Below are 15,317 nucleotides of genomic sequence, written 5' to 3'. Positions count from 1 at the left end.
ACAGTGCACATGGCAGAATTTCCTTGCCAGATGTTTCTGAAACAACAAATTCTGAATTCCGTGTCCACAGAAAGAATGAACATGCTCATTCTTTCTGCAGACTCTGCACGAAATGCACTGTTTGAAATAGTGATATATAGCATTAGTGATGAGCGGCATTGTCCATATTCGAATTTGCGATATTTTGCGAATATATACATGAATATTCATCCTATATTCGCGAATTTCACATCTTCGTTATATTTGCATATTCACATATGTTAATATTTGCATATTGACATATTCGCATATATGAATATTCGAGGAAGAAAACAGTGACAGGGGGGGCAACTTTAGTATTGGTTGATAGGGATGCTGTTGATAACCTCTGACAAGTGTATTTGCATCATTCTAATTGGCCCAGAAGTGAAAAGAAGGAATATGCGAATATTCACATATAAAAATATGCGCATATGCAGAAAAAAGTTAATATTTGTAATTTTGAATATATAGCGAATATATTCGCAAATTTGTGATATACGCGATAAAAATTCTATAAAAACACTATATAGCACATAATAAAAAGGATTCTTTCCTTTTGCACATATATTTTAGGATGAGAGCATTTATTCGAGTGTCTACACTGCCCAGATGATGTATAACCTATGTTAAATCTATTAACTTTTACTTATAATGGCATGCTGCCTTGTGTACAGATTATGTCCAGAAATGATCCTTGTATTTTAAATAGGCACTGTCAGGAATATTTATTTATTTATTTTACAGATCATTAGTGCCTATAAATATAAGTGCATCTCTTATTATATATATATATATATATATATATATATATATATATATATATATATATATATATAAATAATAAGTGCATCTCTCTCTCTTTCTCTCTCTCTCTTTCTCTCTTTCTTTTTCTCTTTTTCTCTTTTTCTCTTTTTTCTCTTTTTTCTCTTTTTTCTCTTTCTTTTTTTTTCTCTTTTTTCTCTTTTTTTTTCTCTTTTTTCTCTTTCTTTTTCCTCCTCCCCCCGCAGAAGTGCTTCCAAGGGTCTAAACCGCTTAAGGCTGTTTCCATTTACCCAAGGCGTTTCATTCGGGGCTCCTCCAGATGATCTGACTAACTTAGCTCTCCAGATTTCCAATGCTGGTGATTATCTCTGCTCATCGTCCTTGGAAACCACACGCTGTGCAGCCTTTGCTTCTGGTAACTTGGTAACTATCTGCCGTTCCATGTGGCTGAAGGCCTGCAATGCTGACACGGCCTCCAAGAAATCCCTCACCGAGATGCCCTTTTTGGCAAACACCTGGATGAAATCTCCGAGGCTACAAGTGGTAAGAGCTCTCTGCTCCCTCAGAATAAGGTGCATCTCTTTCTCTCTCTCTTTCTCTCTCTCTCTTTCTCTCTCTCTCTTTCTCTCTCTCTCTCTTTCTCTCTCTCTTTCTCTCTCTCTTTCTCTCTCTCTTTCTCTCTCTCTTTCTCTCTCTCTTTCTCTCTCTCTCTCTTTCTCTCTCTCTTTCTCTCTCTCTTTTTCTCTCTCTCTCTCTTTTTCGGCTCACAACAGAGCCTTTTTCAAGTTTCAGTAAAGCTTTGTTGTGAGATGAAATGTTGTTTGAGCAAATAGTAAATTAACCAACAAATTTACTAGCAAGCTGCCCTCTTCGCACAGAAGCCCCAGTGAGTGCTATCCATGCTTCTTTTTACCTGTTTATATTGTTCAGCGTCTTGTGCTTTATGATATTTAGTAACTCTGGACTGTGCTTGATAATACTAAATTCCTAGCTATTCATCCTGATTGCTACTTTAGTGGGATATTAACAAGGTGATCACATGCAGTGCCATACATATGTATTTTTCTTACATTTTTTATTTTTATGTTTGGCCACTATTAAGCACGATTACGACATGGTAAACTGGGGCATTATTACTATATGGGGGCACAAGAAGACATTACTACTATATAAGTACACAAGAAGACACTATTACTATAGGAGTGCCCAGGGGGGATTATTACTATATGGGGACACTGGGGGGGGGGATATATTATTAGCGTTTGGGGGCGCAGATGGCATTTTTACAATATGGGGGCATTAATACTGTATAGGAGAACAGTGGGCATTCTTCCCGTATGGAGGCATTGGAGGCAATATTGTATGGAACAAAAGGGAGCACTATAACTGTATGTGGGCACAGGGTGAATTATCACTGTATGGGGCACAAGTGGCACTACTAATGAGTGTGGGTTCTATTGTGTCATTTTTTGTGATTGGGTTCACAGCTGAGGCATTATTAGTGAGTGGGACACAATAGGGGCACAGTAGGAGCATTTTTAGTGAGAAAAGGGGTAACAGTTTAGGCATTATTTGTGAGTTGGGAATATGGTTCTGTATCACTATATGGTCAATATATAGGGGAATCGTGCCCGAGACAGTTTAAGATCCTAGCAATGCTCCTGGGGGAAGATACCTCATGGAAGGAGATTTATCAAGCTCCGTAGTAGATTTTTTTTGCATAAAAAAGTTGCACGTACTTGCACACATTCAACTTCTCTATACATGCTGCGACTTTTTGATTTTTGCTTATTCCAAAGCACATTTCTGAAATCTGCTCACGTAGCATTTTTTTTTACTGTGCAGTGGTCATGTATTTATAAAATGTGATAGTCACTATTTATGAAGAAAATAGTGGCATCTCCATTTAAAAGTCGCATATGTATTCCAGGTCCAACCTGGCTTACAGAAAGTGCATGTCTGCAGAAAAAGGACATTAACACCCACTTTAACAACCGTTCTTGTTCTGCATCATGAAACAAAGCTACTACATTAATGTTAATGTTAATTATAGAAAAAAACTAATTATATTACTAATAACTCTATTAATTTTAAGGTTGAAAATATGCACTTCACACCTTGTTAATTTTAGGACACGTACATGCTGGCGTACCCCCTACATTTTTAAATTAATGTTGTGTTAAACACAAAATAGGCACAAAATACTTGTGTAAGAATTTTTACAGACTATGTAAATAACCCATATGTGGCACAAAAATGCTTCCTTAAAAAAAAGAAACATTCAAAGTGATACAGCTTCATGCACATTTTGGGGTGGGTAACATACCGAGCCTTTTTTTTATTTTATTGTGGCTTCACTATTGTTTATGTGCCTGTTGGTGCTGTCTTCCTTCCTGACGTAAACTCCGGTCTCAGCGCAGCGACGAAAGACTCCGCCCACCAATATAACAAAATGCAGGCTCAAAATAACGGATATTCATGGTGCGGCATAGTATGTTTTTAATATTTTTTAACTTCTAAGGAGGTTGGATGGGTTGTTGTGGGATAATTGGAGTGCAGCTATTTTGTGCCTGGCAAGCCAGTCAGGGTGTCACCCAATGTGGTACTCCACCCCCCCCCCCCTCCCCGTCACTCTCTAGCAACTTTACCGGTAATAAAGGGTGGAAAATGAACTTCGGCTAACATAAGGGAAAAGTTTTCTGCTTTATAAAATGCTTTTGTAAGTGGGTTTCCCAGGTTTTGCTTACGTGTGATTTATTTATCAAGGTTGTGTCACTATTTGATAAATGGGTTGCATGTAAGCAAAAGTAAGTTAAAAAAATTGTCATATAAAAGCAATATGTTTGAAAAGAATGATACATCTCCTTCATGGTCTTCTTGGTACTCGATTTAGTTTATACACATACTGTAATGATTCAGGTGCTGCATATTTGTAAGTAAACCTCTATCATTCTCTCTTTTACAACTCTTTTTATGACTGTTACTTCTTCAAGTACACTTATACAATTTTAAGTTCTGTCTACATTGTTATATTTCCATGTGTATTTAATGTTAAGAGTTAGAATAACCCATACTGTACATTTTGTATTCTTCAAAAGAAGAGGCACACTGAGTTTGCAATATATTCATACATTGACATGAGAAATATTAATGAGAAATAGCACAATGTAGAGTCCTAAAAAGATTATCATGTGAAATACAAATCTATCTATCTATCTATCTAGCAATAAATCCAACAGCACTCACGGGTTCAAGTGAAAAAAACACAACGGTGTTTATTTAAACCATGTTCAGATGCAACGTTTCAGTGATATGCACCACCTTTTTCAAGCATGGATGCTTGAAAAAGGTGTTGGATATCACTGAAATGTTGCATCTGAACATGGTTTAAATAAACACCGTTGTGTTTTTTTCACTTGAACCCGTGAGTGCTGTTGGATTTATTGCTGGAATTTATGGATGTGGTCTGCGACTGGGACCACGTTTCTTTCCTATTGCACCCGGATTACTACCTTGAGACTTACAGTGGTTGTGCTGTCCTTGGGAATATCTATCAATCTATCTGTCAATCAGTATATATGTTCCAGCATCACTTCGAAAACAGTAGGAGAAATTCTGATGAAACTTGGTACACATGTTATTTATATGTCAACTAAAAAAACATCATAGTTATATAAATCCTAAGTGCTCACCCCACCCCACCCCCTCATGCCCGCCCCCCCCCCCCCTTTGCAAGGGTTAGGGTTATTGTCTAAAGTCCTATGCAACCTTACTCCACAAACTCAATTCTGCTTTTCCTGGTGAGTGTGTCGGCCCAGCTTGCAGGCGATGCCCCTCACGTGAGCCATGACCCTTCTATATTCAGACCATTTTTTTTATTTAAATCGAGGCTGATACACCCACATCAGAGGTCCTTCAACCACAATATCTTCATCACAGCTCAGTCCTACCTTACTCGACAAGCTCTGCATCTTTAGGGCAATGTGTTTGTCCAGTTTTGCAAGCCACCCCCCCCCCAAGCAATGCCCCCATAAAGCAATGCCCCTTTCTATTTTCAGCTTCCATTCTCTTTATCACAGCTCAACCCCAGCTGAGGATGGGATATGTGGATGGAATATGACGCCAGGATATGACATCGGGACATGAGGAAGGGGATGTGAGGATGGGATATGGGGTAAGGATTTGAGGACGGGATATGAGAACAGGATATGAGAATGGAATATGAGATCAGACAATATGATCTTGTTTGTTGTTTTTTCTCACCCACAAGGTTTAGGTAGCCAGACAAGACAATACAAAGTACTCTACTAGTATTTACTAAAAAAAAAAAGACATGTTGTTTGAGATAAGAGGCCCTCTTTAAAGCTGGCCAAACACTTCAGCTAGCTGTGGACTAATTCAGCCAACAGCTTCAGCGTCTCACATAAGTACACTACTGATATTTTTGTAAATATTTTATTATGTTTTCATGTAACACTGAAAAGATTACACTCTGCTATCAACACACAGCTATTAATGTCTAAACCACTGCAAAGAAAAGTGAGTTTACCCCTATGTGGAAATGTCCAAACTGGGCCCAATAATCCAGTTTTCCTCTCTGGTGTCAGGTGGCTCGTTAGTGTTACAAGGTCTCAGGTGTCAATGGGGTGCAGGTGTCTTAAATCTGGTGTTATTGCTCTCACACTCCCTACTTTATATTGTAGCAGAGTGTAATTACTTCAGTGTTTTAACACGAAAAGTAAATCAAATATTTACAAAAATGTAAGGGGTATACTCAGGAAAGGGAATGAATGCAACAGGTGCATTATATTTCACAGGGATATTGTGTTGTAGGCTGTAGGGGCTGAGGCTACAGCTCAGAGACAAGATCTAGCCACACCTCCTGAGACAGCAGAGGATGATGTGTAGTCTTGGGAAAAGGGGGGGGGGGTTTGAGAAACTTGTGAGACACAAATTTAAAGAACTACATAACTTCCTATGAGGGGTATTACAAGCAAAAGCATGCTGAAGCAAGAACAATTTGGGATAACATTAGATTAGTAAGTTATATGTCTTAGAATTATAGTTTTATTTAAGACATGTGATCTCATTGCCCCTCAGCCATTCACTGGGGCCAGACATTGATGTTGTCAGTGATTGGCTGCAGGGCAGAGTGACACTCTGGACTCCGATGTCACTCTGGGCCCAAACATCACAATTCCTGACAGGAAGACAATCACATCCAGAGACCAGAGGCAACAGGGAAACACTGTAGGTAAATAAAGGTTTATTTGTTTACCGTATATACTCGAGTATAAGCCGAGTTTTTCAGCACGATTTTTCGTGCTGAAAACACCCCCCTCGGCTTATACTCGAGTGAACTCTCCGCCCTCAGTGGTCTTCAACCAGCGGACCTCCAGATGTTTCAAAACTACAACTCCCAGCAAGCCCGGGCAGCCATCGGCTGTCCGGGCTTGCTGGGAGTTGTAGTTTTGAAACCTCTGGAGGTCCGCAGGTTGAAAACCACTGCGGCCTTCGACATCATCCAGCCCCCCCCCTCTCACCCCCTTTAGTTCTGTACTCACCTCCGCTTGGCGGGACGTTAGCGTGCGCTGATCCGGTGCTGCAGGACTGTCCGGTGGGGAGGTCGTCCGGTGGGATAGTGGTTCCAGGCTGCCATCTTCACCGGGAGGCCTCTTCTCCGTGCTTCGGGTCCGGCCCCGGAATAGTCACGTTGCCTTGATGACGACGCAGGGGGACGTTCATTACCAACGTCCCTCTGCGTCGTCGTCAAGGCAACGCCTCTATTCAGGGCCCCAAGCGCGGAGAAGAGGCCCCCCGGTGAAGATGGAAGCCCGGAACCACTATCCCACCGGACGACCTCCCCACCGGACAGTCCTGCATCACCGGACCAGCGCACCCTAACGTCCCGCCGAGCGGAGGTGAGTACAGAACTAAAGGGGGTGAGAGGGGGGGGGGGGCTGGATGATGTCGAAGGCCGCAGTGGTCTTCAACCTGCGGACCTCCGATGGCTGCCCGGGCTTGCTGGGAGTTGTAGTTTTGAAACATCTGGAGGTCCGCAGGTTGAAGACCAATGTATCAGATATCTGACAAGCGGTGATGATGAAGGGGGGGACTGATGACATGTGGTGATGATGACAAGGGGATGATGAAGGGGGGGGTGTGGGATGATGACAAGGGGATGATGAAGGGGGGGTGTGGGATTACGACAAGCGGATGATGAAGATGGTGGGTGGGATGATTACAAGGGGATTATGAAGGGGGGTGTGGGATGATGACAAGGGGATGATGACAGGCAGTGATGATGAAGGGGGGATGATGACAGGCAGTGATGATGAAGGGGGGATGATGACAGGGTGATGATGATGAGGGTGTTAATGACGGGGTTCTGGATGATGACAGGGGGGATGATGTATTTCCCACCCTAGGCTTATACTTGAGTCAATAACTTTTCCTGGGATTTTGGGGTGAAATTAGGGGCCTCGGCTTATATTCGGGTCGGCTTATATTCGAGTATATACGGTATATCATGTGTGATCAGCAAAGTTGTAAATCTCCCCCTGCTGATTAGCCCCTATAAACATGAAAAAATAAGATTATTTTTTAAGGATAGACATATACAGCATCTATGGAAAAAAGTAATATCTAGGTACACATATTATGAACATACCTTAAGAACATCTTCATCTGATGATTTGCAATCCACAAGTTCAGATACATCGGTCACTGAGCCACTGCTGTCAATAGCAACAGTCTTAACAGGAACGGCTACTGTTTTCCCCGTGAGGATTGCTGTGTTGAGAATTTCAGCTTCCTAAAAAACAAAGCAGTAGTTTCTTTAACTTATTGTTTAATCATCAATTACACTGGTTTACACTCCAATTTAGTTAATTCCTATTTATTTTCATGTTAAATATACAAATATGATGTTTAAAACATTTAGAGAAGCCATTTTTTTACATAAACATTGTTTGTTGTGCTTAGGGAAACCAAATACAGCAATTTACTGAGAAATAAGAGCGGATAGAAGTTCTCATGAACTTCTGAGGACATACATTACATGGAAGTGCTTTCTGTGTCCGTCACTCAAAGTGCCAGAAGTGCTTGGAAAGAATTTGAGATGAGAGTGCTAAAAGGGGATCTTCAGCGACATATTCCAACCTAAGATACACTGAGGAAGCTTATGTTAGCGAAACATATGTTGGGGTATTTATATGTCTGGTAAGGCTTGTTTATATGAATGCTGGGACTCACATTTATGCAGCTATGTTATGTGTTTATTTATATCATCATAATATGTTGCTATAGACCACTGTTTAGAACAACCATATTGCTGCTATAGTATTGGGATATTTACCCCATAGAGAGATATATTTATTATGTGCAATACACTCATTATGCTTCTATAGTGCCTGTTTATTATTACTTTTATGCATATATGGAGCACAACATTCTGTTAGATATCTGAATTACCGTATTTTTCACCGTATAAGACGCACTTTTCTTCCCCAAAACTGGGGGGGGGGGGAAAGTTGGTGCGTCTTATACGGCGAATACACACCTATTGCGGCGGTCCCTGTGGCCATCAACGTCCGGGACCCGCGGCTAATACAGTTAATGTATTAACCCTTCAGATGCGGCGATCAAAGCTGAACGCCGCGTCTGAAGCGAAAGTGACACTAACCCTGCTGCTCAGTCGGGCTGTTCAGGACCACCTTACAGGATACCGGGAGGGACCTTACCTGCCTCCTCGATGTCTGCTCCGTGTCGGGATCCCCTGCATGGCCGGCGCTCTCCTTCGACGTCATCACGTCGTCGCGCACGCCGTCCCATCATTCAATAGGAGCGGCGTGCGTAGCGACGTGATGACGGTGACGTGATGACGGCGACGTGATGACGGTGACGGAGAGCGTGGATCCCGGGGAAGAAGACCACCGGAGCGTCGGGGACACCATGGGGAAACGGTGACAGTGATGGAGCGACATCAAGGGCAAGCGGTGACAGGTCTGGAGCGGCGGGGACACGTGAGTATTACCTCCTATACCAGTAGTCTTCAACCTGCAGACCTCCAGATGTTTCAAAACTACAACTCCCAGCATGCCCGGACAGCCAATGGCTGTCCGGGCATGCTGGGAGTTGTAGTTTTGCAACATCTGGAGGTCCGCAGGTTGAAGATCCCTGTTGGGTTCAGAATCCTTTTTTTCTAGATTTTGCACCTTTAAAATTGGGTGCGTCTTATATGCTGGTGCATCCTATAGGGCAAAAAATACGGTACATAAAATCTACATATTTTTCTATATATTTTTTTTTCTTCACCGTGCCTTATCATGTCATATAATTAATAGAGGTTGTTATTGGTACTGGATAATTTTACTTGTATTTTATCATGTGATTTATTGAATTAAAGATTATAATTTTCTGGATTATTGTGCGATAGTATTTTAGTTTTAGGGATTACACGTAGAATGTATCAACAGATAAGAACCATTTGGCCAATCTAGACCAATGCTTAATATTCTGAATACTATGAATAGTCCCTTGCCCTGGCCCTCTTATATGAAGGATAGCCTTATACCTATGCAAATACAGTGAAAGAGCTTAAGTATGCATGGGATAGGCATAAGGCTATCCTTCATATAAGATAAGGCCAGGGACTATTTATAGTATTCAGAATATTTTCCGACTAGATCTGCTGTCACATTCTATGTTTATCAAGAGTAACGTTGTTTTATGTCGCTAAAGATCCTCTTTCTGCACTCTCATCATGAATTTTTCCAAAAGTAAATGTGGCGCTTTGAGTGATGGACTTGGAGAGTGCTTCCATCAAGACATTTCAGCGATGGAAAGAAGGTATCGGGGAAAGGGGAGCTCATCTATGATTGCAGACTAGTGTTGGAATGTCATGAGAGATGCCCCAGAAGTAGACTACAAAAAAATAAAATAAATAAAAACAGAAAGGTTAAAGTCTGAATAGGTGAGTTTTGTACACACACACACATACACACATACACACACATGTACATGCACACACACACACACATATATATATATATATATATATATATATATATATAAATGAAGATATAAGAAAATGTTTCTGTTTCTACCAAAATCCTATATCTATATCCTATATCTACTGTATATAGAGCATCCACAACTCTACTAATCTAGTACTAAAATGTGGCAAATTATGTTGAATCCTGATATAGGAAAAAAAATAAAATCAATAGAACAGTATAAAACATAAAGTGAAATATGAGTGAAGTTTTTATGATATAGTGAATTTCAATAAGATCACATGTCTATAGCTGCTATAAAATATAAGAGTCCCATTGAGAACAGAAAGCTCATTCATTTTAACTTATAGTATATTTTTCAATTTTTTTCTCCTGTGCAGTTCCAAGCTAATAAAATATTGGGAAGGGCTTCTTTTATTCACTGTAATAAGACTCTAGGCTTTGTTCACATTGATTCTTCTGTCTGCTATGGAAACAACAAATAGGAATAATGTTAAATTGCAGGAGGATCTTTATCACTTATGTTTTTGAAAGGTTTTTGGAGTAGGCTGCCCAAGTGATTTATATTGAAATTATGAAAAATTAACAAAAGACCTTTCTTTCCTCTGTTCCCATCTATGCCTGCAAAGTATGGACCCACAGATGATACAATCAACAAGCCTTTTTTTTTTCCTTTTCTTTTATTATTTTCTCCTTTTTTTTTTTTTTACTCTTCTGTTTTCTATAGTGTCCTATAAATCCATGCTATAATAATATTTAAGCTTTGGCAGCCTTTTATTTACTGTATAATTATAAGGTTCTTTCTCGATGGGCCCAGATCAAGGCGACACAGTTGCTTTCATTTGAAGATGGCTCATTAACAGAAATGTTCCACATTTGTTGTTTATTACAGTACTTAAAAAGTAGAATGCTTATGTTTTTGATTTTCTAGTTTGTAACAAGCATAAAACTATCGGGTAACATTTAGATTTGTAGTAATATTTTACTTTGATGTTATAAGACTTGCTTGGAGACCTTTATTACTTTTATTAATTTGCAAACATTTTTTTTAGTTTTTCCCACAACAAAAAAAATCTAAGTAATCTCTTTTTTACCCCCTCTAGCTCACCACTCCCTTAGCACAGTAGAAACCAACATAAAATATGAGTGAAGTTTTTATAATATGGTGTATTTCAATGAGATCACATCCATGTAGCTGCTATGAAATAGTATTCCGTATAGTACAGAAAGTGGATTCATTGTAATTTATGGTATACTAGCTGAGTACCCAGCATTGCCTGTTTTTTCATTCCTAATCCTTGTTGGGGAGGAAAATCAACAAAGGAGGAAGCATTTGACTTCATATCTCGTCCTCATATATTGTTGTCATATCCCAACCCCATATCCCGTCCTCAAATATCAACCTCATATCCCATCCTCCTATCCCGTCCTCATATCCCGTCCTCCTATCTTGTCCTCATATTCTGTCCTCATATCCCGTCCTCATATCCTGATCTCATATTTCGACCTCGTATCCCATCCTCCTATCTCTACCTCATATCCCGTCCTCATATCCCATCCTCATATCTCGACCTCCTATCCTGACCTCCTATCCCGTCCTCATATCTCAACCTCATATCCCATCCTCATCCCAAGCTCCTATCTCGACCTCATTTCCTGTCCTCCTATCTCAACCTCATATCCCGTTCTCATATCCCGACCTCATATTCTGTCCTCATATCCCGCCCTCATATCCCGACCTCATATCCCATCCTTATGTCCCATCCTCATATCCTGTCCTCACGTGGGACTGATTTGTGATGAAGATATTGTAAGCTGAAAATAGAAGGGGGCATGGCTTTGTGGGACTGAGCATGATTTGCAAGCCAGACCGATGCACAAAAAGGTAGATAATAAAATGGGTGGGGCTTAAAATGTGGGCATGTCTTTGTGAGATATTGTAGCAAGTAGGGGAAATGGCGGGACTGCACCACTGTATACACTGTATCCAGGTATGAGTAAACTATGGGTGGGGAACCAGAGGTGCCGGCGCAGATGGTGCAAGGAAGCAGGTGAAAAAACAATGTCCAAAATATGCAAAGAGAGAAAAATCGCTTCTGCACTCCCCTGAAGAACGCCGTTCTGTGAGCTGCCTCAATCCATAAGCGGCTGGCTGGAGATCGGGAGAAGTGTAGAAGACATCGCTGCAGCGAAAGATGCGCTGAAGATGGTGTCGGCTACAAGCTTGTTTTGCGGTCAAACCGCATCCTCGGGCCTCACCTCGTGTCTGCACGAGCGCTTCCTTTACGTGGGCGCTCCTGTGATGTCACTCTCAGAAGGAGGAGTGAATAGAATACCTGTACAGGTACGTGACTTTACAAAAATAGTGTTTAAAAACATTGAGAGTGCAACCCAAATAATGGTGAATTGGAAAAATTATATAATATAACAAAAATGAAACAAAAAATTGTAACAGAAATGTAAAAATAGGGGAAGGGGAAGAACGTTCAGTAATTGATGCTAAGGGAACCAGAGGTCACAGGAACACTGTGAGCTCATTCCGGTCATTCAAACTCTAGAATGCCCATGGCATCGGTCCGGATGATCCATTGTGCCTCCCGCTGTCGGAGGACTTTTTCTCTAGCAGTGCCCCCAGAAGTAATTTTTTCCAGACCACAGACAAATAGGGATTTTTCATTGCTGTTATGATCGGTCCACATGTGCTCTATTAGTCTTGCGGATCTGATATCGGTTTTGAGCGAGCGTTTGTGCTCTCTAAATCTTGAAAAGAGATATCTTTTATTGGATCCTATGTAGTATCTGTTGCATGGGCAGACAATCGCGTATATAATCCACTCGGATCGGCAACAGATAAAATCCTTGATGTTAATGTGACAGCCGCCTAACTTAATGTAGGCTCCTTTATACATTTGCGGACAGTGAATACAGGTTCCGCATTTGTAATTCCCTTTTAGTTAATTTTTTACCATCCAGTTTTCGGTAGGTTTTTTGCTGCTAAACGAAGAAGATACCAATTGGTTTCTCAGACTCTCACTCCTGCGGAAAGTAATTAATGGCTTTTTCACTGTACATTTTTGTAAAATCGGGTCCCTTTCGAGGATATGCCAGTTATTTAATAGGGCCTTTCTTATGATACTGGCAAGTGGATTATACTGGATAGAAAAAAACAAATCTCTTTTCTTCAGTGTCGGGTAATCTGGGTTTTCTGTTTCTTTTGTAGATCAGATCTCTACGGGGAATGTCAAGGACTTTATTTAGTGTTTGTGTAAGCAGTTTCTTCAGGTACCCCCTTTCCAAGAAGCAATTGGTAAGTTCATTTGATTGTTTGTTAAATCCTTCCTCTGTACTGTTAATTTTCTTTATCCTGAGACTGTATTGACTGTATGGTAATTAATTTTTGGTATGTTGCGGGTGGTGACTCTGGTAATGTAGATACGAATTTGTAGCTGTTTCTTTTCTGTATCCTGTAGTGCTCAGTGCACCATTGCTTATGTGGATTTCTACATCCAAGTATTCAATTTTTTCTGTACTAAATTTGCTGGTAAAAAACATGTTCATGTTGTTAGTATTATTTAGATAATGCACAAAGTCCTGGAATTGGGTCTCTTCACCCTCCCACGCTATGAAGACATCGTCTATAAAACGGCTATATAGTTTCAGATGTTTTATGTGGGGGGTTATGCTGACTGTAAATTATATTTTGTTCTAATGCCGCCAGAAATAAATTTGCAAAGGTACATGCGATTGGGGTCCGCATCGCAGTACCTGAGTGCTGAGAATACCATTCTCCATCAAATACGAAGCAATTGTTAGTGAGGATAAATTCTAATCCTTCTTGTACAAAGTTGGTATATTCTTCACTTTTACCAGAACTAATTAGTAGCTCCCCTATAACCCGGACCCCCAAATCTTGTGGGATCCGGGTATAGAGGCTCTCAACATCAATTGTGCCTAGATTGTATGACTCAGACCATGGTGTATTATCAAGGATCTGTAGGAAGCTATCAGTGTCCTTAAGATAGGACGGGACACTGTCAAGTAATGGTCTTAGCAGCCAGTCCAGGTATTGCGACAAAAATTCCAAGGGTGCCCCGATTCCTGCAACAATGGGTCTCCCTGTGGGAGCCTCCAGACTCTTGTGGACTTTAGGTAAAAAGTAACACTGTGGCCTCTTTGCGCACTCGGGTATGAGCCTTTCAGCTTTCTTCTTATCCAGAAGACCTTTTTCCACATTCTGGAGGTGGATCCTCTGTGTCAGAGAGGGATTGGCGTGGACAGTGCCGGCGGACCGGTTCTAAGTTGCTACTGGTATTCACCAGAGCCCGCCGCAAAGCAGGATGGTCTTGCAGCGGCGGTAGCAACCAGGTCGAATCCACCGGCAACGGCTCAACCTCTCTGACTGCTGAGATAGGCGCGGTACAAGGGATTAGGCAAGAGCAAGGTCGGACGTAGCAGAAGGTCAGGGCAGGCAGCAAGGATCGTAGTCAGGGGCAACGGCAAGAGGTCTGGAACACTGGCTTTGGACATACAAAGAACGCTTTCACTGGCACAATGGCAACAAGATTCGGCAAGGAAGGGAAGGGGAAGTGAGGTTATATAGGGAAGTGCACAGGTGAACACACTAATTAGAACCAGGCGCCAATCAATGGCGCACCGGCCCTTTAAATCGCATAGAGCCGGCGCGCACGCCCTAGGGAGTGGGGCCGCGCGTGCCGGGACAGAACAAACGGGGAACGAGTCTGGTAAGCGGGCCGGGATTCGAATCGCGAGCGGGCGCGTCCCGCATCGCGGATCGCATCCCGGCTAGAGACATTATCGCAGCGCTCCCGGTCAGCGGGTCTGACCGGGGCGCTGCGAACAGGAACACGCTGCGAGCGCTCCGGGGAGGAGCGGAGACCCGGAGCGCTCGGCGTAACAATTACCGCACTGCCGCCTTTATCAGCATTCTTTTATAACTAGGTCAGGTCTGCTTCGTAGCCATTTAAGTGCTCTTTGCTCCTTGACGGAGAGGTTGCTGGCAGTGGTAGGGTATATTAGTGATTTCACATCCTTATAATAACCTGGGCTGAAAAAATATCTAGGCTACTGCCCGGTTGAATTTGTGGTGTAAAAGTAGACCAAACACCTCCTTGAAATGTAGTAGATGTAGGGACATAGTCTTCCAGTGTGGTGGGGTCATTATCCCTATCCATATTCACCAGGTCCAGCAGACATTCTTGTTCTGCAATGAAAAAAGTGTCGGGAGCAAAAAAAAACAAGAGGTCCGATCCTGGCCTGTATTTCACCTTCTTTAATGATATATGATGTGTTTTTTTTTTATTTGAGTTTGTTTCAAAAAATTTGAAAAGATTAATTCTTCTTATCCCTTTGAAGAGATCCACTTCAAAGGATACTGGATCGAACTGGCTTGGAATGCAGAAGTTAAGTTCCTTGGATAATAGTGACACACAGTCATCATTAAGTGGTATGTCGAACAGATTTATCTCAGTAGAATGATTTACAATGGTAGAAGAATTT

General features: G+C 41.5%; 1 protein-coding gene across 3 annotated transcripts in view; it reads right to left on the bottom strand.

Annotated features, from left to right (window-relative positions):
* LOC130283893 (transmembrane protein 132D-like) overlaps positions 1–15,317 on the bottom strand; it is a 1,207,099-nt gene that overhangs the window by 229,459 nt on the left and 962,323 nt on the right. For all 3 annotated transcript variants that reach the window (XM_056533602.1, XM_056533611.1, XM_056533592.1), the window contains exon 5: positions 7,454–7,597. In XM_056533602.1, coding sequence (XP_056389577.1) covers positions 7,454–7,597 — 144 coding nt within the window. The remainder of the gene's footprint in view (positions 1–7,453; positions 7,598–15,317) is intronic.

This window comes from Hyla sarda, chromosome 1, assembly GCF_029499605.1.
Source record: "Hyla sarda isolate aHylSar1 chromosome 1, aHylSar1.hap1, whole genome shotgun sequence".
Classification (NCBI taxonomy): Eukaryota; Metazoa; Chordata; class Amphibia; order Anura; family Hylidae; genus Hyla; species Hyla sarda.
This window is presented reverse-complemented; position numbering and strand designations above follow the sequence as displayed.